At 37.4% G+C, this 25,199-nt stretch overlaps 1 protein-coding gene across 1 annotated transcript in view; it reads left to right on the top strand.

Annotated features, from left to right (window-relative positions):
- The window catches only part of slit3 (slit guidance ligand 3), a 382,174-nt gene that overhangs the window by 218,402 nt on the left and 138,573 nt on the right, over nt 1–25,199 (top strand). The window contains 2 exon segments of the mRNA NM_001079270.1: nt 2,968–3,039; nt 21,414–21,485. Coding sequence (NP_001072738.1) covers nt 2,968–3,039; nt 21,414–21,485 — 144 coding nt within the window.

Consider the following 25,199-nt stretch of genomic DNA (forward strand, 5'->3'; position numbering starts at 1 on the left):
TGATCCCAACTAAGATTTAAATAATCATTATTGGATGCAAAACAATCCTATTGGGTTTAATTAATGTTTTGTTGATTTTTTAGTAGACTTAAGGTATGGAGATCCAAATTACGGAAAGACCCCTTATCCGGAATACCCTTGGTCCCGAGCATTCTGGATAATGGGTCCTATACCTGTATTACAATTTTGCTAATGAAGGTGAAATTGCTCTTTAAGCTGCAAGTCTCAGTTCCCCCAAGAGACCTGTTTAGCTTATTAGTTACAATTGTATCTCAGTATCGCTCTGCCAAAAGCCCACTTATTTAATTAAGTCTGAGAAACATTGTATCTAAGTGCAGGTAAAGCTCATTAAGATTTCTGGGCTCTCTGCCAAAAGCTACTTTTTAATTAGATTTGTGTGTTTTTTAATTATTTTCTGTATGTGAAAATCGGGACAGTTGGGAGCTATGGGGACAAAGAGTACGCAAAAGGTAAATGATGTCTGTGCAAAGGCAAAATTGTTTGCAATGTGAAGTTTTATTCGCATTGCAAACATTTTCCCCTTTAGGTATATTACATTTCCCCATAAGAGGCTTATTTATCAATTTTCAAATTCAGTGTGTTTTTCAATTCAAATAAACTCAATTTGGATAAAACTTTGCTAAAGGGAAATGATTGCTTATTTACAAATTTGAATATAAAAAAAGTCAATTGAATTAAAAATGAAAAAAGACTTGAATGCATCAAATTCTTATTTTACTTGTCATTATAAATGGGTAACCCCGTAAATTTTACCTAGGACAACTCTTACTTACGTCTACATGAACTTATTAGCTATTAGATCCCGAAGTTTTACTTTCACTGTTTTTTCATAATTTTTGCTCAAATATTGAACATTTGAGTTTTATAAATCATAAGTTGCATTCGGAAGTTTTTGTGCAAAACAATTTGAATTGCAGAAAAAAAAATAAAATTCAAATGTTGATAAATCAGCCCCATAATGTTGATTTTGGTACAGGTATGGGACCCATTATCCAGAATGCTTGGATAAGGGATCTTTCTGTAATTTGTATCTCCATACTTTAAGTCTACTAAAAGATTATTTAAACATTAAATAAACCCAATAGCCTTGTTTTGCTTCCATTAAGGATTAATTATATCTTAGTTGGGATCAAGTACAAGGTACTGTTTTATTATTACAGAGGAATATCATTTTTAAAAATTAGAATTATTTGCTTATAGTGGAGTCTATGGGAGATGACCTTCTGGTAATTCGGAACTTTCTGGATAACCGGTTTCCGGATGATGGATCCTGTACCTGTACTACAAATCCCCGTGGCACTCCAATTGTGCATCTGGATTTACAGTAGATTGCTACACATCTGTATATTTTGCCCAAGCCATTGCAGAAGAACACTTTGAAAGAAATAAAATAACTTGTGTCTTGATTATTAGGAAACAGTTTAGTGCTTGTGGGAAGAGTTTAGAAGCCAATCAATTGAGCAAGCTTCAGACGACAAGGTGAAGCATTAGAGTCCATGGCTCTAGGGTTTTGGTGTTGGTTCCATTAACAAGCCTATAAATAAGGCCAAAGAAAATGTTTCCATTATGAGAGAATGACATTAATAACTTTCAGGCTTTGTATACTTGCTTTCTTATGCAACAACACTCCTATTGTCTGCTAGTAATTCTTTTTGTTTAGCTGGGAAGGATTGATACTGAAAGGACAAGAGGTAAAGACTGAAAAACAGGAAATGCAGAAAAAAAAGCACTTCTGACCCTGCACTTTTGTCTGTCTTGCATCAGTAATACCATTAAACCTGTCAGGTTTTTCTGCCTACTAGAGGTATTTATGAAATCAATATACAGTCCTGGAGATTTATGGTTCTGGTGTTGTAAGCCAGAGGACATTGTCTCAATAGAAAGTAAAATTAATAACATTTACAAGCAGGTTGTCATAGAAAATAGATGGATTTGGTGGAGTCATCATTTTAACTCTGAATGTTGTAAACATCATGACAACAAAAATACTGTAAATTAAACGTGGTTATTTTAACCCATCTTTAGTTTGAAAGTACACGACTTTATCAGTTTAGCTGAAACACTGTTCTTCAGCAGTGCCGGGTCAAGCCGGCCAGACACACTATGCTGCTGGAGGGAGGGGGTTGATATCACTCCAACTTGCAGCTTAGTAGGAAAGTGTGACTGAAGTTTATCAGAGAACAGGTCACATGGCTGTGGCACTCTGGGAAATTGAGAATATGGCTAGCCCTGTGTCAAATTTCAAAATTAAAAATAAAGAAAATCTGTTTGCTCTTTTAAAAAATGGATTTCAGTGCAGAGTTCTGTTGAAGCAGCACTATTAGCTGTTGCATTTTGAAAAAAATACATGTACCGTGATATAAAGAGTGAACTCAAAAACTTGTTTCTCTGAGCATGTATTCTTTTAAGAAAACACCATCTGAGGGTCCCATGCCTAGGGTGGAATATGAAACATTTTCCTTGAACATATCATGCACAGCTGGATGTTTATAGCACTTCAAAGTCCCTAAGGCACATACTGTATCTTAGTCCTCCTGGAACAGAGCACATAGAATTGCACCATGGCGCTTTTGGGCATGCATGGGGGGCCTTTAGCTTGCATGTTATTCATGTGGACTGCAACGTGCACAGACCATTGCACTGGCCACTCCTTTACTCATTCCTCTGCCACTTGGTCTTTTATATCCTTGTTCACCATCTTTATCCCACTACTTGTAAGAAGGACCTACGCCTTACTTATAGTGTAAAGTCAATCAAGCCTTCTATTCACTATTATATTCCATAGTACCACTACTCCCAGTGGGTGCACCTTATTACTGCAGCACCATATCAAGTAACCAATCCAACATAAAAGTGTGATCGTTGTACCTAATTTTATATTACGGCATATTTCTTTTAATTCAATATTTAGCAAAATTAATTTGGACTTTATTTTCTTCTTTTAAGGGATCTGAGTGAAAACCAGATACAAGGACTCCCTAGAAAATCTTTTCGTGGAATAACTGATGTCAAAAATCTGTAAGTAATATTCATTTTTATACCTCTGATATTAAAGTTGAAATGAATGGAACCTCATCATTAGTTTCTGTCAAATGAGAGAATATTAATATTGTTGCAGTTTTAACTTTTAAAACTTTTTTTTTTTTACCTCTTTGTACCAGTGACACTGGTTAGATTTAATAATGCAATGATTTTATTTCTGATTGTGTTCATTCTGCTGATTTTACTTCCTTGGGGTGAGGTTTAGGGTTGGGCATTTTTAGCTAAAGCCCATTGTGATGAGGCATGACTTACTTTGATATCAGTTTTGACCAGATATTGGTCAGACAAGCGGTCAGCTGTAGCTATTTCTAAAGGGCAATTATTTCACTATTAAGATGACCAAGTTGGGATAAATGAACCAAATAAAAATGCATTTCTTCTACAAGGCGGACTCTCCAAGGAAATTTAGTAACATCTTTATTGAAGTCTAGGAAAGCCATGCCACATGAAAATAATCAAGAATAAGATGGAATCACCTTGAGATAATCTGCCAATTCTATGTATGGCTGTTCTTTCCATGCATCCAGTTTTTTTTATTATATTAAACGTATACATGACAGAGTTCATTGCAGGTTTGCTAGTCTTTTATGGCGTGCCTTCTGTGTGGCACCAGTTTCAAGGCACTGCATCCAAGGCTTGAGCCAAGCTGTCTAGATGCCAAGTAAAGATTTATTTGGCAGGAACTATAGCTCATAAACCACCCTGACTCCCACTCCCAAGATATATTGCTTCTATTTTCGCAAGGATTGTAAGGATGTAGTTCCCAAACTGTTTTCTTGCACCCATTATTGTATAATAATTGTAGGTTTTCTTTTCTCACGTCCTATGGCAGTAACCCTGAGGCTCTGACCACTAATCTCACATGTTATTGAAATTAATTTCCGTACTTAAGCACTTTGCTAGAAAATGTAATAAACGAATACTTGTACATGTATTAGCGAGTACATAAGAACCTCCCACATATAATGCAGAAGGGAACAATAACTTCTAAAAAGACATATGGTGTATTTTGTGCATTCATTGCCAAATACTTCTCCACCACATAAGTGGAATAAAGAATAACACACACAACTGTTAAACGCATTCCCTTCCAACGTATTTTAGTAAATACAAAGCTGTGTGGGCTTGCTTTCTGCTTGGTTGTTGCAAGAAAATGTATTGTGATTTACTAAGAGAGTGATATGAAAAATATCAACAAAGACTTTTGTTGAGAATGTCATTGCTGCCCCATTTTATCTTTCCAGCAGAAGACTAATTTATTTATTTGTATGGTATATAGGCCTTTAAGCCTCTGGCACCAAATACACAAAATAATATGAAGGTTTTGGTACTAAATTAAAAATATATATATACAGGTCCTTTTCAAAAAATTAGCATATTGTGATAAAGTTCATTATTTTCTGTAATGTACTGATAAACATAAGACTTTCATATATTTTAGATTCATTACACACAACTGAAGTAGTCCAAGCCTTTTCTTGTTTTAATATTGATGATTGTGGCATACAGCTCATGAAAACCCAAAATTCCTATCTCAAAAAATTAGCATATCATGAAAAGGTTCTCTAAACGAGCTATTAACCTAATCATCTGAATCAACTAATTAACTCTAAAAACCTTAAAAAGATTCCTGAGGCTTTTAGAAACTCCCAGCCTGGTTCATTACTCAAAACCGCAATCATGGGTAAGACTGCCAACCTGACTGCTGTCCAGAAGGCCATCATTGACACCCTCAAGCAAGAGGGTAAGACACAGAAAGAAATTTCTGAACGAATAGGCTGTTCCCAGAGTGCTGTATCAAGGCACCTCAGTGGGAAGTCTGTGGGAAGGAAAAAGTGTGGCAGAAAACGCTGCACAACGAGAAGAGGTGACTGGGCCCTGAGGAAGATTGTGGAGAAGGACCGATTCCTGACCTTGGGGGACCTGCGGAAGCAGTGGACTGAGTCTGGAGTAGAAACATCCAGAGCCACCATGTACAGGCGTGTGCAGGAAATGGGCTACAGGTGCCGCATTCCCCAGGTCAAGCCACTTTTGAACCAGAAACAGCGGCAGAATTGCCTGACCTGGGCTACAGAGAAGCAGCACTGGACTGTTGCTCAGTGGTCCAAAGTATGTCATTCGGAAATCAAGGTGCCAGAGTCTGGAGGAAGACTGGGGAGAGGGAAATGCCAAAATGCCTGAAGTCCAGTGTCAAGTACCCACAGTCAGTGATGGTCTGGGGTGCCATGTCAGCTGCTGGTGTTGGTCCACTGTGTTTTATCAAGGGCAGGGTCAATGCAGCTAGCTATCAGGAGATTTTGGAGCACTTCATGCTTCCATCTGCTGAAAAGCTTTATGGAGATGAAGATTTCATTTTTCAGCACAACCTGGCACCTGCTCACAGTGCCAAAACCACTGGTAAATGGTTTACTGACCATGGTATTACTGTGCTCAATTGGCCTGCCAACTCTCCTGACCTGAACCCCATAGAGAATCTGTGGGATATTGTGAAGAGAAAGTTGAGAGACACAAGACCCAACACTCTGGATGAGCTTAAGGCCGCTATTGAAGCATCCTGGGCCTCCATAACACCTGAGCAGTGCCACAGGCTGATTGCCTCCATGCCACGCCACATTGAAGCAGTCATTTCTGCAAAAGGATTCCCGACCAAGTATTGAGTGCATAACTGAACATAATTATTTGAAGGTTGACTTTTTTTGTATTAAAAACACTTTTCTTTTATTGGTCGGATGAAATATGCTAATTTTTTGAGATAGGAATTTTGGGTTTTCATGAGCTGTATGCCACAATCATCAATATTAAAACAAGAAAAGGCTTGGACTACTTCAGTTGTGTGTAATGAATCTAAAATATATGAAAGTCTTATGTTTATCAGTACATTACAGAAAATAATGAACTTTATCACAATATGCTAATTTTTTGAAAAGGACCTGTATATATCAGCACCAATGAGACTGCTCTTGCTTGTTCAAGGTTTAAAGGTCCAGGGCACCAAACCTAATTCTCAAAATGATATGGCAAATCATAATTTAAAATTCAGTTGCTGATATAGTTATATGCATCTAAATGCCCACAGTTTCCCCTGCTTTAGTCATTTTAATGTTCACAATGGAAATATCATTATAAAAACGACTACTAGTTTAGATACCTAATTGACAATGGCTGACTTTTTTGTTCCCAGTGAGTCTGGATTCTAGCAGAACTCTGGCCTCTAGCAGCACTGCAACTCATGATCCCTCTGATATATATTATTTTCTCAAATGCCATGCAAATTAAAATTGTTTTAAAAACTGTAATAATTAAAATAATTGTATGGGACCTTCAGTCCCCTGACACAAGTTTTGATCTACATATAGGATTCAATAAATGGGGATCCCTTACAACCACTTTCTAACTGAAATTATGAGATCTAATGGCTAGTGGGGTACAGGGGTTGGTAGTATTGCATTGTATTGTCCAATTGAGGGCAACTTGTAAACAGGGTGTATATTGAGTCTTTGCCAATGCACAGTATCTGCACAAAACATTTTTGTAGTTGCGTGTATAGGTGCAATACATAAAGAGAGCTCTGGAAGTCACAACTTGCACTTTGCACCATTTGGCACCATTTTTGGCAAACTGGAAGCAACTGGCATTTTGGAATGGAGAATCATTAGAGTCGGACTGCTTTTTCAACTAAAAATGCAAGAGTTAAAAGGAAACTTAAGGCTGAGGAACGAACTAAAATCCAATATTAAGTATTTAAGGTGTTAATCAGGTCGTTAGTCAGATGCAGGCACAGGTCAGGACAGGCAATGATCAGGATAGTCAGGAACAAAAAGCCAAAAGTCAGAAACCAATAAATGTAGAACTATAGTAAATAGTGCAGCACCCAGGAACTTGGACTACAAAACCTACAATTAATTGAATTAAGGGCTTGGAATTTGGTACTAAGCCATGGCAGAATGATATCATGTGTAAGCGCGTCACTGCACCACTGCTGGAGCCCTGGGCTAGCTTGCTTGTATTATGATTAACTTATTGTTTATTTGTATTTTAGTACAAATATAAAAGTAACACTTTTGGGGTTATTTAATAAAAAGCACAAAAGTTTGTCCAGGTTTAGTTACCCATATAGTGGCAGGTCCGGACCACAAGATCTGCTGTACCATAGTCCCCCTTCCCCGGCCCTTCTCCTTCCTTTAAATATAGCTGTGCAGTTGGGCCTGGAAGTGTGACGCGAAAGGGCTTCACGCATCATTTCTGCCTTTTGGTAATTTTTCCGCAAATCTTTTTAAAGATTTTTTGCCAAAACGGGGCAGATTTGCTCATCACTACTGGCTACATGTCAAAAGGCAAACATCTTATTGTTTGCTATGGGTAACTGCACATGGGCAAATTTAGTGCCTTTTATTACATAACCCCAAAAGTGTTGCTACAGTGTTTAAAGGTACGCAGGTTATGCAGCCACAGCTACATCTATTTACAAACACCGCCCCTAAAAATTCTCTTTTCTGGGTGTGATGCCAGTAGCACTTGTGTTGACACCTGCCCAGTATAATGAGAAATGTATTTATGTTGTGCCGATGCATTAGGCTGATGCCACACGCGGTGTAGGGCTGATTTTATCGGCAAGCGTTTTTCCGAATGAATGAGATACGCTCGGGTGCAGGCACATGCAGCCGATATACGCATGAAAACGCGTGAGAATGCAAAGTCTCGCGTTTTCATGCGTATATCGGCTACATGTGCCTGCACCCGAGTGTATCTCATTCATTCGGGTGCAGGCACAAGTAGCAGGCGTAGGGCTGAATTTTCGGCAAGCGTTTTACCGCTTGCCGAAAAAATCAGCCCTATGCCGCGTGTGGCATCAGCCTTATATTCCAGATACAATCAATTTTTCAGCACACATATGAGGTGCAATAATCCTTTTCACATGGGTGCAAGCAACATAATCACCTTTACACACCTTCCATCTGAATATTGTAGAGATTGCATCACTCCCATTCAGTAGCAATAAAAAGTATGCCATTGATACTCTGATCTATAGTACAATGCCAGTTCAGTGCCTTGGATCGAACATTTTTACTACAATATTTTTTTTTAACTTTTGGAAAGCTGCGCAGAATTGCATAAAAAGATCCCAGCCAAATATGAAATTAATTTGCCTCCCCACTTTTATGTTTATTGAGGGATTCTTCCTGACTGGCAAGACACAACATATTGATTATTCTTTTTAAAGAAGCAATCAGATAGAAAAGACATTACTGAAGATGCATCAGTTCAGAGCATACAGTTTTTCTGATCAATACAGCAAGAGCAGCTTGTTCCACACTGCTTAGAAAAACACCATTTTATGTAATGATTTTATTACTTGGATGCCAAGTAGAATTTCCTCTTTAATAGATAAGAAATATTACCAAGTTCATAGGTAATTTGAAGAAATAGTAGCCTGCTATTATCTTGCAATGTTTGACATTCAGAAAACAATATATTGTAGCTTAATAATAATAATTAGTTCTGAAGTACAGAGAAAAAAAGATATATTAGCTCTAAAAATGCAGAGCTGTTAACATGCAGAACTCTCTATGGGGGGTGCAAAAAGTTTTTGCTGATACCCAGAAGTGATTTCACATGTCACACATGTTTCCAGAACTTACGTTACACGCATGTGCAAAATTGCAGCTGAACCCAAAAAATTCTACTATTACATGTGCCGATGCATCAAATGCAGGCACCAAAAGCTTACTGTGCGTGCATGTCGGGAATTCACGGCAGGACTTCGGGAGACTTCGAAAAACTCGGGAGAATACTGCTGGGGGATGGGAGACCAGGGGAGAGCCACCAACACCTCTGTCTTCTTACCATTATTATTATTACCGGTATTATCAACTGTATTTATAAAGCACCAACCTGTTGCAATAAATGGATGTATACATCGAGCATACACAGATTACATACAACTCATAACTGATACAAGAGGTAAAGAGGTCCCTGCCCAAAAGAACTTACACTTACACTTGTGTCTGTGCACCCAGTACTTGGCACCTTATTCAGCAAAGCAGAATCAATCAGCATTTGGTGCAGATTTGGTGCAGAGCACAGGCATGGCAGGGTGTGCATTGACACAAGTACCTTTGTGAATGTGTTTTTAAATTCCAAAATATATTACACAACACTCATAATTGAATAATTAGTGAGTCCTACACAGAATAATTGTTAATTAAAACCCTCAGGCACATAGCCATCTCACAGGTGTAATTAGGCTGGAATTGTGAGGAAAATGCTGCATTTTGAGTAAAAACATGGTGACTTGCTCATTGCAGTTGAGTTGTAAACTATCCCTTTTCAGGTTTCAGTTGCACCCCTCTCCCCACTACACCTTTACATTGGTATAAAGCAGGTGGAGGGGTGGGGAGGAAAGTATAATGATCCATTCAGTTAAATCTGTTGCTCCAGATACTCCATAGACAATGGCAATTCCAAGTCACTTGTTCCATTAAATAACAACCTAACAACCATGTCAATGTTTCCATTAAAAATTATATCAAATACAGGTATGGGACCTGTTTTCCAGAATGGTATGGGCCTGGGGTTTTCCAGATAAGGGATCTTTCCATAATTTGGATTATTTGGATAATTTGGATGAATAAAGAGTATGCCTGCATATGGAATCATACTTTTTTTATTTAGCTCAAATCCTTCTTTCATGGTTGCCTATATTTGAGTTCTCTTTCAGTAACAAATTACAAAAATGAGAGTCCAAACCCTACGGAAAATGCATCATAGACCTGCAGAATATAAACTTCTATAAAAAGTCAGTTCGGCAGGGTCTGAATAATTATCTGTCTGCTTTTTAATTAAGTAATTTTCAACCAGTGTTTGTAGCTTTTGCTGTTTTACATTAATGGGCACAGTTTCTGCTAAGAATAAATTATCTGACCAAAGAGGGCAGTCAGAGGTAACCCTAATATCCGTAGGATAATGATTGCTGGATGAATTTGCAGTGTGCCAGGCACACAAATATAAATGCCATATGCCGCCCTGTCTCCTTTATGGCTCTAGACCTTTGTTAAGAGAAGCAGTAATTGTCCCCTTTATAAAGATGCAGAGGGGCACACAAGGAGGAGTGAGCCAAAGTGCCAATAAGTAATTGTATTGGTTTTGATTACAGTTCCCAATGGCCTCTCAACTATCATGAACTTTAGAATTTGCATTCATTTTATGACAGTTACTCTCTTCCTGTCTTATTGATTTTCTAATTTGCTTCATTACATTTAATGCAAACCTTTTCTACAGGCTCATCCTGCTTCAGTAGTGAACCTAAAGGGTCAGCACACACTATCTTAGCCAAAACAGCACAGCAATAAAATTTTCACTTGAGCTCTGAGATAATGGAAGTTGTAAATACTGCCCACAGCTTCTGTCAGGGGATGTTCTGGGAGTAGCGACCATGCACTTGATCTTGCTTTATGCAACTGCTTTAAAAGGTGCAGGGCTAATTTGTTCTCTACATTTTGAAAAAAAAAACAAATTTATATAACAAACTACTAAGAAAAAATATGCTTGAAATGCACTTGGATAGAATGCAGGGCAGTTGCTTAGGGGCAGATTTATCAAAAATGGGGGCTCATTTATCAACACTGGGCAAATTTGCCCATGGGCAGTAATCCATAGCAACCAATCAGTGATTGGCTTTTTTCAGTCAGCTGCAGGTAGAACAATTTGTCTCACTTTTAGAGCTAAAAAATCTGAATCATAAGAAAAAATCCAAAACTTGGTAAATGGCCCCCTAATTCTTCAATTTATCAGTTTATAGGTAAAAATAGAAAAGACATTACAAAAATGATATATATAATAAATCTGCCCCTTGGAGGCCATTTATCAACATTTTCAGCATTTTTGTGATTTTAGAGGTGTTTTTTAAACCACAGCTAAACTCATTTCCATTAATGTTAGTCATTTATTAAAAGATCAGAATTAAAAATGCACTAATGAAAAAAGATGCAGAAAAAATGTGAAAACCACAACATTTTCGTAATGTTGCACAAATGTAAGCGTAAAAAAAAAAAACACCCAAACCTCTAAAACCACAAAGTAAAGAAACATCTTCTATTTGTAAAAGCGACACCTGCCATTGGGGCCGATTCACTAAAGTGCGTTAAAACGAGCGATATTTATAGCATGCGGTAAAAATTTTATTGCTTCTTATTTTTTGCGACTTAACGCACGATTCACTAAAAGGACAGGCGCCATAATTTAGACGAGATGTTCTTTGCGTTATTTAACTCGCGATGAGCATTTTTCTTGCATTATTTTCCGCAGCTTGCGTTATTTCCCGCTGCGCGCGATATTTTTCGCACGACAACGCACGTAACCATTACTTTCGGTAAAACTACTGTTCTGAAAATGCCCATTTCCCTGCAAACTGGAGGCTGCATCACTCTAGGGCCAACACAGACTTGAATAAATCCCACTGCAAAGTCCATATTGTGTTGCCAAAAGCTCACGAACCACGTACAAAAAGTACCGCCTTCCCCAAGTAGGTGTTAATATTCTCACAGATTTATGAGATATTTAGCACATTTAATGCTTCATATGTGTTTGTGAATCATGCGTTAGTATTATTTATATGCGAGAATTAACGCAATGCGAGGTAAATAACGTATGCGTTTTTTTTGCGCATGCGATATTCGTTTTTGCGAAATGACTTTGATGAATTGTTACTTACTTATCAAGTGCTTTTTAATGCAAAAAAGCATGCGATAAGCATTATCACGCTTTAGTGAATCGGCCCCATTAACTTCTACATGATCTCGACTGGTTTTAGATGGCGTGTTTTTGCTTTCAGTTTTGTTGCATGATAAATCTTGAAAAAAAATCAAGTTTTTTTCCTGTGACAAATGTATTTTGGCACAAAAAAAAAAACAAATCGTGAAACACAATCGAATTTTAGTAAAGTTTCCTTTTTAACTTTGTAGATAATTCTAAAAATATATATTTATATTGTCGGTGATATGATGCATAAGGGCTGATTCACTAAAGTGGGATAAAACGAGAGCTATTTATAGCATGCATTAAAAATTTTATTGTTTCTAATTTTTTGCGTCTTAACGCACGTTTCACTAAAAGCATACTTGCGTTAATTTAGACGCGATACTGCTTGCATTATTTAAGTCGCAAAGGCTATTTTCGTGCGGTATTTGAAGGAACACACGGTAATCAACATATCACGCACAAATAGTCGCTGCGTACAAAAAAACACACGCCATATTAGCCATACATGCCATTACTTTCATAAAACTACTTTTATGAAAATGGCCAATTTCCCTGCAAACTGGCGGCTGCATCACTCTAGGGCCAACACAGACTTGAATAAATCCCACTGCAAAGTCCATATTGTGTTGCCAAAAGCTCATTAACTGTACTCTTCTATAATTACCGCCTGCTCCAAGTAGGTGTTATTTTTCGCACAGACTAATGCGATATTTAGCGCATCTAAGTGTTTGTGAATCATGCGTTAGTATTATTTCTGTGCGCTAATTAACGCAATGCGGTAAAATTAACACATGCGATTGCGTATAAATTAACGCACGCGATATGAGACTTAACGCATGCGATAATACTTTAGCGAATTGTGCGTTTTTTCCTGTCAATTTTAACGCAAAAAAAATGTTGGATAAAACTTATCGCACCTTAGTGAATCAACCCTATAGTATGTTAAATCAGAATGGCTACTATAGCACAAAATGTGTATTCTGCCTTCTGATCTTGCCAAAACAAGGGCACTTTGGCTGCACCGCCACGCAATGAGTGGCACCAAAATACTGAGATGATATCAAATAAAACACAAATCAAAATTGCACAATATAGATAATCCATCTGGACATACAGCACCCTGCCTCTGGGCTATCCCCAGCCCAATTTGCTCAAATAAAACCACCATCACCAAGTGCCTAGTATTAAACCAATATCCTGCTTTTCCCTACCTTTTAATAAAAATGTAAGCAGTATTATTTCTGTCTATTGTTCCCCTCTTGGGCCTAGAGCCCAGAAGAACAACAGATGGTTATCGGTCAAAAGTGTAACTAGGGAAACCAGCAAACCTGCCTAAATTGCTATGGAGACAGCCATATATCTGCTCGCTATTCTATTGCTCATTACATTAGCCTGCTCTGCTATCTCATGAAAAAAGCACAGAAATGAGAACATACGGAATGAGAAACATGATTAGCATTGCTCGCTAATGATTTAACTTCAAGGCGGTATGGTTCAAAAACTATTACAGGAAAGTAATTGCTCATGTTCGGTATGATTTGTGTAACGTGGATTTTGCAAGAAATGATGGGCTAATCAGCTAAAAAGATATCTTGAAAAAAATCTTTCGGGATGCAGTATTTATGGTTGACACCTTAGCCTTAGCAATGCTGTACTGGGTCACGTGCAGATCACTGTAGAATGGAATTCATGTATATTCAAGTATACTATGGCATGAATGAGAAATGAACCCCCTGATTTGGTGCAAAAAGTCATTTGGTGCATCCAAAATAGGGGGCAATTATAATAAATTCAATGATTTATACTGCACAAGGACAGAATTCAATGGGGCCCCCAGAAAAGGGCATAGGCAGTACCCATCTCAGTGTCCATTGGGCCTTGTTGGGGGATTTAAGCATGATTTCAGTGCTTACAGTGTTTATTAAGAATAAAAGGGCAGTTGTACTCAGATTGTTGTAAAAATACTCCAATCCCCCACCTAAGTTGTATAGCAGTGTGGTGTATGTTTGCTCAATGCTGTGATCCTTTTGCCCCTGGAAAAATATGCCCCCCTTGTGTGTGTGATTTTTTTCAACCAACAAGTCACCTGAATTTGCCCTTGTTGCATCAGTGGCAGAAATTGCATGACTACATGCGGCAGAATGATGAACCTGAATCATCCCTTAGATATTTTAATACTAAAAGGAAAACTATACCTCCGGAATAAATACTTAACCAACTGATTTTTTACATTATATTACATTATTATATTACATTATATTGAGTGGAATATTATAGAATCTTTACAAATTGGATTATAAAAGCATACTTTTATGAAAATGGTTTATTTAGATGATGCAGGGTTTTTACAAATGATATAATTTTATAGAGACTTCTGATTCTTGACTTTTTCCTTACTCTTTGCTTGATGCCAGCTCAGACAAAACAATAATAAATCCTGCAGGCTGGGGGGTTCCATACTTTTGGCCCTGGGCCACAGTTTTTGGGGATTGGTATCTTAAAAACTCTCCTGGAGAGGCAGGAATTTGCCACACAACAGAAATCGAAATGTTTTTAATTAGGGTGCACATGGAACCTAGCATTTATGTTACTTCTGGCACCCTATCTCCTCAACGCAAAATATTTATGCTGTATTGCTCTATAAAAAAAAGGTATTGAAGTTAAAAAGGTTAAACACCCCTGGTATTAAGAATTGTTTCTATACTCCTGTCTTTATAATCATATAGAGGACCAGTCACTATACACATATATGTATATAAATTGTAAGCTCTTTTGGGCAGGGCTCTCTTCACCTCTTGTATCAGTTATTGATTGCTTTATATGTTACTCTGTATGTCCAATGTATGAAACCCACTTATTGTACAGTGCTGCAGAATATGTTGGCGCTTTATAAATAAATGTTAATAATAACAAAAATGTAGATTTGCTACTGTAAATACAACAAAAGATGGCTTGGGACAACTAGCAGCAAAAGTCCTAGTTAAAGAAAGACATTACAAAGTAGACACATCTCCCACATGATTTTTAAACATATGTGCTGTAGAAATAATTACCATAAAATAATTTAGGTGCTCTTATGGAAACTGACACACTATTATGTGAAGGGTTATTCGAGTCTGATTTAATGTCTGCACTGAATATTTATCAAGGGATAAAGCAAGCGCTAGTGCAGGGGAAATCATTGACATATTTATCTCCTGATTAAAACATTAGTGTAATTTAGATACATTCCACGCTGGCTAACGAGTTTGTAAGAACTGTGTCCCGTATGAATGGTTTAGAAAATAGGCGATCAGAATCATCACTTTATATTCTCGCCTGGTTGAGTTAGTGTTAAGACCTTAGTGACCCCAATTTGGGACAAGGTTTGCAAAAGGAAATAATGGCATTAGGGTTGATACTAGGGTTGCCACCTCTGCCGGCTTCTTTCTCTGGGAAGGGGGTGGGCGGTGACATCACAAGGGGTGGCCAATGATGTTACAGGGGCGGGTTGGTGACATCATGGGGGCAGGGCTATGAAGTGGTGATTGGCTGATCACGTTGTCAGTCACAGTGAGTCTTGCGCGGTTTTCCTAATTTGGAAAACCGAGCAGGCAGTTATGATTCGGACAGCCCTTCCGAAAATCGGACTGTCCTGGTCAAAACCGAACAGGTGGCAATCCTAGTTGACAAGTCATCTGGAAAAATCACGGGCCTTGCTGGAATTTTAACCGTCTGTTCCCTGTTGATAACATTGGCACTAAATACAATTTTAACCAGCCAGGCCTGTAAAATATTGGCCAGCTGGCAGCCCTGAATGTCATATAATGGGACAGGGATCAAAACAGCAAGCATTTGTTACAACTAGGATTTTGACCCCAGAATGCATCAGTATCCCTGAACTGCCAAAGTATTGGAGTCAGTGGGCATTTTTTCATGTGCCAAATGCATTGGAGTAAGAATGTTTTTTTGTTTTTTTTCCTTTTAATCTTGCAATGGAAATTCTTCTCAGAAAGAAATTCTTTTTTTCAGGTGAAACAAAGCATATGGCAAAATTTTAGCACAGATTCTTGAACAGTTTTTCTGCTCCTGAATTTTAAGAACTGAAAATTTTCTTGAGTAATTAACATACAGTCTTTATGTGCCCTTGCCCACAGGATTTGTGGTTTAATTATCGCAAATAAAAGTGACACTTTATAAACAGTCAAAATCATATATGGTATAAAAATCTAACTTGTGCCTTTGTCACAAAAATATTAATGGGTCTGAAAATACAATTTATATAATAAATTATTTATTTATTATACATCTTTGTGCAGCAACAGTAATTTGTCATAGTGAAGTGGTGTTACTGTCCCTTTAATGGCCTAACCATGGCCATTGTACACTGTACACTTCCAAATTTCCCTTTACTTTTAGAGACATGCAGTTAATATGGCGCACAAATCCCTTCATTGTGACTTTGAGTTGCTTTTGTTCACTAGCTAATTGCCCGTCACGAGTCTTAAATCCCCTGAACGGAGCCAACATCAACAGACAATAATTTAATCGTGGATGTGTCAAGAAGTTACAATCCATACATTACAATCCCTTAGGGTTAGGTTTTGACAGTATAGTACAAATAAGCTTAGAATAAGATTAAATGGGTATTTTAAGCAAGACTAGTCATTTTTTCATTACATCAGGGCACTCTTTGAAACCAACAGATGATAGTATAGTCTGGTAGAACTTTTTCTTCAGAATAACCTAAAAACATATTATAGTTATCTTACTTATATTTACACACACAAGCGCTTTTTTTTTACAAGGTGCAGCAATGTCTTTTTTTGCAGAACCCCATAATTTTGTGTCTTTGCTAATGCCCACCAGATTAATATTACTTGCAGCCCTAGGCTTATCCCACCTCCAACTTGATTGACATATGCGCAACACTGTCTATGCACGTGTTCTGATTGGTTTGGAGAGGGGTAATATCCCTCCTTCCTCAAGTGTCAGAGGGTGGGCTGGAGGTTTAAAAAACACACACCGTTATGTTTTATATTTAGTCACCTGTGTTTCACCACCGTGAAGCTGCCAGCTTAGGCATGGGCTCTCAGGTGTCCATATAAAAAATATAGCCCTGCTAACACCATGACACTACAGAAGTTGTTGAGCTAATGCTAACGGAAAGGCGTTCCACGTGGTGGACTAGGCTGCATTTATTAGTTGCACAGTTATTGGGCAAGAAAACAAAAATGGTACAGGTATGGGACCTGTTATCCAGAATGCTCGGGACCTGGGGTTTTCTGGATAAGGGATCTTTCCATAATTTGGATCTCCATAACTTAAATCCACCAAAAAATGATTAAAACATTATTTAAACCCAATAGGATTGTTGTGCCTCCAATAAGGATTAATTATATTTTAGTTGGGATCAAGTACAAGGTACTGTTTTATTATTATTATTTTAAAAATTAGAATTATTAGTTTATAATGGAGTCTATGAGAGGTGGCCTTTGCGTAATTCTGAACTTTCTGGATAATTGGTTTCTGGATAAGGGATCCCTTTCCTGCAGTAATAAAGTATGTGGGGGTAACATTTGCTTCAGGTCTAATAAGCAGATGTACTGATTAGTGATGAGCGAATCTGGTCCTTTTTGTTTCACCGAAAAATTGTGAAGCTGCAGAAACTGAAACACACAATTCACAAGGGCATTTTTGGGACTTTTTTTTTACGTCGCAACCTTTTCTGCAGCGACCTTTACTGTGCAGAATACATTGGGGTCTATGGGCGTTTGGGGAAATTCAGAATTTCACTGTGAGTCCATCCCTGGTGAAAAAAATTAACTCATTGCTAGTACTGATGTATGCTTTCATTAAATTTAGTACATATATTCCCAGCTGGATTGCTGGCATGGATTACTAAACCTGGAGACACATAGTGCATGGTTTAATATGATTCCCTTGCAGGGTTATAAACAAATTAAAAATAGTAACAGAGAGAGGTTTTGTTTGTTTGTGTAGCCTTATTATAACCAGATAGTGTGATTATTACTAAAGGATATTATAGCTTTTTTTATTCACTAATAACACTTGGGCATGTTTTTTAGAAACTTTTTGTTTCATTTCTTTTTTATTTTTCAGAGTGTTGTTACCCCAACAGCAGGTGTTTTTTTACAAAATGTAAAGGAATTAAAACATAAAGGAACTGTTGGCACAGCTGATGTCAAGTCAAATGTCAGAGGAGAATAAAAAACACAAAGAGAAAGCTCAGTTAAGACGGTTAAAGGCTATTCCAGAATTGGCTTTATGGAAAATTTATAAACAGACCCAGCAAAAAAAAAAAATGGGCAGTCTGAATATATTATTTCCAGAATAAAAAGTGAGGTTTGTCAGTAGTATAAATATATGTATAATATATAAAGTATGTGCTTTTGGCAGCCACACAAGACCTTTAGCTCCTGGCTTCCCCAGTGGTCTTTGTATGGCTGGTTGGTAGATGTTGTAATCCAGCAACAGGTGGCATGCATCAAGATGAATACCCCTGGTGTAGCCAAATTCAATAACATACCACAAGATGCTGACTTCAATTGTAAGAAATGCCTGAAAATGTAAACAAATGAACATCCCGTCAGCCTCAGTTACAACAGCCACACAAGATACCCCCTGGAAGGGTGGCAAAAGGACAATTTATTGAAATTTGGGAGGACTTTGATTAAAATGTAATCTACAAGACTAAAGCTAAACTCTCCTGTCACTAGTGGAAAATAGTACAAGTATGGGACCTGTTATCCAGAATGCTTGGGATCTGAGGTTTTCTGCATTACATATGTTGGATATCCATACTTTTGGTCTGTTAAAAAAAATATTTAAACATTAAATAAACCCAGCATCCAATAAGGATTCATTATATGCAAAGTACTGTTTTGGAAATACTTTGAATGTTTGAATTATTTTCGGCTTCCCATAATTCCGAGCTATCTGGATAATGGGTTTCCAAATAACAGACCCATGCCTGTATGTCCAGCAGCAAAAGCATCATGGCTTATATATATAATATTCTATTATTATTTCATATGCTGTTATATTAATTAGAACAGGGTACAGGTATGGGATCCCTTATCCGGAAACCCGTTATCCAGAAAGTTCAGAATTACGGAAAGGCCATCTCCCATAGACTCCATTATAAGCATATAATTCCAATTTTTGAAAATGATTTCCTTTTTTCTGTAATTAGGATCAAGTACAAGGTTCTGTTTTATAACTAAGACATAATTAATCCTTATTGGAGGCAAAACAATCCTATTGGGTTTATTCAATATTTGACTTAAGTTATGGAGATCCAAATTACAGAAAGATCCCTTATTCGGAAAACCCCAGGTCCCGAGCATTCTGGATAACAGGTCCTATACCTGTATATATTCCTGCATGTTGTGCTGCATAACCAGTTTACTTCATTTAATTAAAAAAAGTATAAAAATATATGTACACTACATCACTACAAGTGTGGCAAAAACTTTTTTTTATATTGAAATCACTGGCTATGTTTGTGATATTACATTTTGAATTAACATTTTTTCTCAGATATGATTTCATATTTGACCTTAAATCACCTATTTTAGATTTAGTTTTACACTACTTTATACTTTATGCTGGTAGCGAGTTGCTTGCTTTCTGCCTTCCATTCTTGACTGAGCCTGCTGGCATAGTATAGCCTGAAGAGCAGGGACGATTATGAGGGGTTTGATCTCAGATTTTTTTCTATGCCACTTAGAAACAGTGTAGTGAAGGTCGAGTTGAAAAGATAAAAACCTAACCCACCTGTTTACAACCCACATCCTGCCACAAAGTGTGCAACAAATTAGTTGATCCGAACCTGAGCCAACCTATTAGAGACATCACAAAAGGCAATTGCATTAAAGTGCAAAAAAGGTTAATGGCTAAGTGGAAAGGTTACTTTCCCTTAATGTAAACTGATTCTACCACCCACCATAACCAGCACATATAACCTGCAGCCTTGGCCCACCTGACCCAAAGTTAAGCCCTCACTCCCATGGGTTTTAGGCCAGACCACTCATCACTAATGCAGTGTACTGACCTTCATACACAATAGCTAAATGTAGGAATAAAGTACAGATGATATAAGCTGATCACACTATTAAATCAGTTGTTTAATTGATTGTATTAAAATTTCATAGTTTCATTTTTTAGCATAAATACTTGGGAAACCATAAAGTGCAAGTGTAATACAATTATAGGAACTGTTATCCAGAATACCCGGGACCTGGGGTTTTCCAGGTAAGGGATCCTTACGTAACAATCAAACGTTAATTAAACCCAATAGGATTGTTTTGCCTTTAATTAGGATTAGTTATATCCTAATTGGGATCAAATACGATGTACTTATTATTACAGAAAAATCATTATTACAGGAAATCATTTTTAAAAATGAGAATTATTTGCTTACAATGGAGTCAATGGGAGATGGCCTTCCCATAATTTGGAGCTTTCTGGGTAATGAGTTTGCGGATAACGACTCCCATACCTGTATAAAAGCTTCGTCAATACAGATTTGTCATGTGCATATTATGCCCGAGTATTCATTATTAATTTTGTATGAATATTAATACTTCACCTAACCACCTAAACCACATTTTCTAACACTCTAACATGTTCTATCCAAAGCAAATAAGCAGAAATTTATCAGCCCTGTGTTATGGTGTGCAGTCTTATCCTCCTGTTCTTCTCAGTTGCTGATCTGACACAAAGCCAGTAAATGGCCATAAAAAGTACACTACAACTGTTGTACATTACGTACCTCACTAAGTACACTAAGTACTTCACATGGTGCAATATTTCTTCTTTTAAAAATGAAATAAAAAATTGCAGCAGAGAGCCAATGGGTAGGTGACCATAGATGATAACTAAGATGTATTTATTGTGGGTTGTTAGGATACTCTGTATGTGGAAGTGGTTGATGCATTTAAACAGAACATTAAACATATTCAGTGGAATTGCTTCCCAGATGGGACAGTCAACAATACATAGAGCCTTTGAACAACCACAGACATTTGGTGCTTTGAATAATAAAGAGCTATAAAATTAGATTAGTTGGGTCTAATTTTGTATTGCTATATTCCCCAGACACCCTTGAAGCTCTTGGGCAGATAAAGCCTTGAAATTTACTACTGTGTCAGGACAGAGGACTGCAACTTCCAGTAAAAGGAGAGAAAAAAAATAGGATTCTGGGAGGTCGCAGAGGGCAGCAAAGTGACCTCACATGATTTACGGGCCTTTAGCTTAATGAAATTGTTTCACTGACATGATGGTAAAGGCTTGTAATGGATTGGATGCCCTAATGTAATGAAATTACTCCCTTCTTTCTTTAAAAAAAAATGTGCAATTAATATTTACTGAGACCTGTCAGGCTTCAGTGTGTTCTACAGTGCAGCTTTCTCAGACAGTCAGTATGAACAGAAAGAGCAGCAGTCTACAAGCTAAGCCTCCTCCTGGTTGATGAGCAAAGACTGCAGAGGGGGTGGGGGACACCTTAGTGACAAGAAAGCCTGGACCCTGGTTCTGTAAAGCAGCTTTGTTACCAAGCCATCCTTTTGACTTTTCCTTCCTTCCTACAGGCAACTGGACAACAACCAGATCAGCTGCATTGAAGATGGAGTCTTCCGAGCGCTTCGTGAATTGGAGATTCTGTGAGTTGACTTTGTGATTTCTTTTCTTGTCTGTGCATGTAATGTGTGTGTGTGTGTTCTCATCCTTTCATGCTGCAGTGCTAAGAGAGAGAGAGAAAAGAAATCCTGCTCTTTATTCCCCCTCTTGCTCTTTATTCCCTTTCTTGCTCTTTATTCCCCCTCTTGCTCTTTCTTGCACCCTGCTGAAAGTCTCACAACCGGTGAAGTGATTTTTCTTTATCACCTCCTACAGTGTAGGGTTACAGCTAATTAACGACAGGACGTTCCTCTGATCGGAATGAGCCTCTAAAATGGCATAGATCTGGCTTTGCAGAACAGATCTGTTTCAGCAGAATGTTAAGTACACCGAACCTAAGAGACCCTTGTTTAGAAAGCAGCTCAGGGAGTTAACAGGTTCAACGTGGCATGACATTAGAATAGGAAACCAAAGGAAATTCACTCTCTGCTTGAACATGGTCTGTGCATTGTTGTCCAAAAAGATCATGAGTAATTCTGTCATGTGCATGCTTATATTCAAACTATTGCCATTGACTGTATATGCATCTGCACACACACATATCTAGCAGGTGTATTTTGCAATGAGATCATGTATACTTCAAATTTCAACTCAGCCTGAAAGGTTTTGTTTTGCTTAGCAACTTATTTGATGAATGACGCTGAATGATGACGTAAAATGTGCGCGCAAGCGAAGAAAGCAACTTCAATCAGAATTGTAGCTTTTTTTGTGCTCATTTAAAGCACATTTTGCTTCCCCTTGATTTGGGTTATAGCAAACCTTTATTTGAATTTTCATTTGTTTATGGTATGACGAAGGTGCGCGAAAGAATGGGGTTCTGAAAACTGAGTAGAGGGAGGGAAAATCCTGACAAGGCCTTACAAATGTCAGCATGTACTAAAAAGGTACAGTTATGGGACCTGTGATCCAGAATGCTCGGGACCTGGGGGTTTTTCCGGATAAGGGGTCTTTCTGTAATTTTGATCTCCATACCTTAAGTCTGCTAAGAGAAATCATTTACACCTTAAATAACCCAAATTGTTTTGCCTCCAAAAAGAATTAATTATATCTTTGTTGGGATTAAGTACAAGGTACAGGTATCGGACCCCTTATCCGGAAACCCGTTATCCAGAAAGCTCCGAATTACGGAAAGCCCGTCTCCCATAGACTCCATTATAAGCAAATAATTCAGAATTTTAAAACTGATTCCCTTTTTTTATGTAGAAATAAAACAGAACGTTGTAATTGATACCAACTAAGATATAAATAATCCTTATTGGATGCAAAACAATCCTATTGGGTTTAATTAATGTTTTATTAATTTTTTAGTAGACTTAAGGTATGGAGATCCAAATTATGGAAAGACCCCTTATCCGGAATACCCTTGGTCCCGAGCATTCTGGATAATGGGTCCTATACCTGTACTGTTTTATTATAACAGAAAAAAGGCCATGCCAATTTAAATTATTTGATTAAAATGGAGTTTATGGGAGAAGCCCTTACTGTAGTTCAAGGGCTTTCTGGAGAATGGGTTTCCAGATTACCGATCCCGTGCCTGGATAAAATAGGACCCTTCCTTCCCACAAAGTCACCCCAAAATATTAAATTGCATGCATCTAAACTCAGCTAGAGTATATACAGGCTGCATTCCACTTTTTTTTAATTTGCCAATGTGTTACCCAATCTTAGCTAGAATACTACATGTTGTATTTAAAGTCATTTGAAGATTTCTATGAGCCACATTATGTATCAGGATGGAAGTTCTCCACAGTATTGGTAGTGTTAATATTTTGTATGAATTTTTAAGGTCACTACATCTTTGTAAAAATTTAGACTAACAAAAAATGGAAGATTTCATATGAGTTTCTACTTGCTGCTCTCACCAGCCTGTGGATTTTATTCAAAATGTTAAATAATGTAAAAAAAAAATTAAAAATCATATATTTAGAATTGTTACCATTTTTTATAAGCGATTCATTGCTTAACAACACGAGTGACCAAAATAGTTTTGTCCTTACTAGACAAGGTGGGATCAGTCCCATACAGATATAGAGTATTTTTTTATTAATTTTTTTTTATAGAGAATCTAAAATGTATCTTTGCACCAGGGACAGCCAACATGACTGCTAAAAATGTAATAGAAAATGCTGTGGATTTTTTTGTCGCCACCAAAGAAAATAAAGGCAAACATAAATTGAAGTACTTGGTTAAGACATCTTTGCAGAGAAAATCAATACCAGTTGCTAAAGATTTAAAAGTAGGCACATAGCCAGTATAATTGCATCAATGGTGTAAGCTTTTGGACATAATCACTTTGATCAGAAATGTTATTTGTACAGAACACAGAGAATGGCAGATTTTTAAAAAAATATTTTTAAAAACTCTGTTGATATAATTATCTTTGTTATAAACTAGCACAGCTATTTGTATGCTTGTAAGCAGGGTTCTATATAAAAATTGTCCTGAAACAGACTGACCTTGCCTAAGTGCCTGAGGTGTATAAAGGTTATAAAGGGCATGAGTAGTGGACACAGGAATCACATCCTGGGTCAACTGAAGGATTAAATATGTATGGCTGCACCAGTTCTGTGCACTTTGCCAAATAAATCAGATTAATTAATACATATTTGTGATTGGTATGTTATTAGGAAGAACCTGGCACAAAAGAAGGCAGTAAAAAACACTTTTGTCTCCAATTAGCCTCAGACAGGAAGAAATCTTTCCTGACACACAATGGAATATGAACCAGTCCCTACCATTGGCTAACATAGTACTGACTTTATAAAAGGTCTTATCAGAATGGTGTCACCTTTAGGTACAATCACTTCAATATGCTTTACTGTGTAACTGACTAAGACCGCTTCACATTCTAGATTGTAATATTCCACACTTCTTCTGATACTAAGAGATCTTGTTAGTAGTACAGAATATATTAATTAGAAAATTGGCAAAGAGGTCCCCAAGCTATGCAGATGTTGTTAAGTAAAGGTAAGATTTGTTTAGATCAGTCTAATGGATAATAAGGGTGCGATTTGATGTAAAAAAGATTCCTGGAACTATAGCAGTTTTGTTTTCATATCTATAACCTAATTATGAGAGGTCCTGACCAAATTTTGGACAACAAAAAGGAGCTTGGCATTAAGACGTCAAAAACGTTCTGCCACAGACAAAAGTGGGGCTCTCTCTTCTGCTACTGTGAGCTGCATTTTTGGGCATCTGCAGCCAGTGAATAGTACATTATACTTCGACAAACTATTACCTTTGTAATGCTTTTAGCTACCTGAGGAGATTTTCTAACATAAAAGATAAAAAAGGTCTAATTTTATTGGGAACAGTAAGAGGGCTATGTATATAGCTGTGACCTCAAAGGCCTTTAAAAGATGGGGTCCAAACATTTAATTACTTTGTTTAGTGTTTGTTATACCTATGGTATACATAACCTTTCTCCAATGACTGAAATACCACATATTCCCCCTTGCCTACTGTCATTGATATGAATAGAAGTCATGAGAAAGACTGCCCACTACAAGTGGTGACAAGTGTTTTCAATTCACGTGATTAGTAGGAGGCACAAGCTGAAGTAAGCTACTACAAGCCTTAAGTTGCACCCTCATAGTTTCCCAATTACCTTGCTATTGTGCTATACAGTACAAGAAGTGCTTCATAATGAATATGTACATGCTTACAATTGCATTGCTGTCAGTACTTTAAAGAACAGG

Source organism: Xenopus tropicalis, chromosome 3, assembly GCF_000004195.4.
Source record: "Xenopus tropicalis strain Nigerian chromosome 3, UCB_Xtro_10.0, whole genome shotgun sequence".
Lineage (NCBI taxonomy): Eukaryota > Metazoa > Chordata > Amphibia > Anura > Pipidae > Xenopus > Xenopus tropicalis.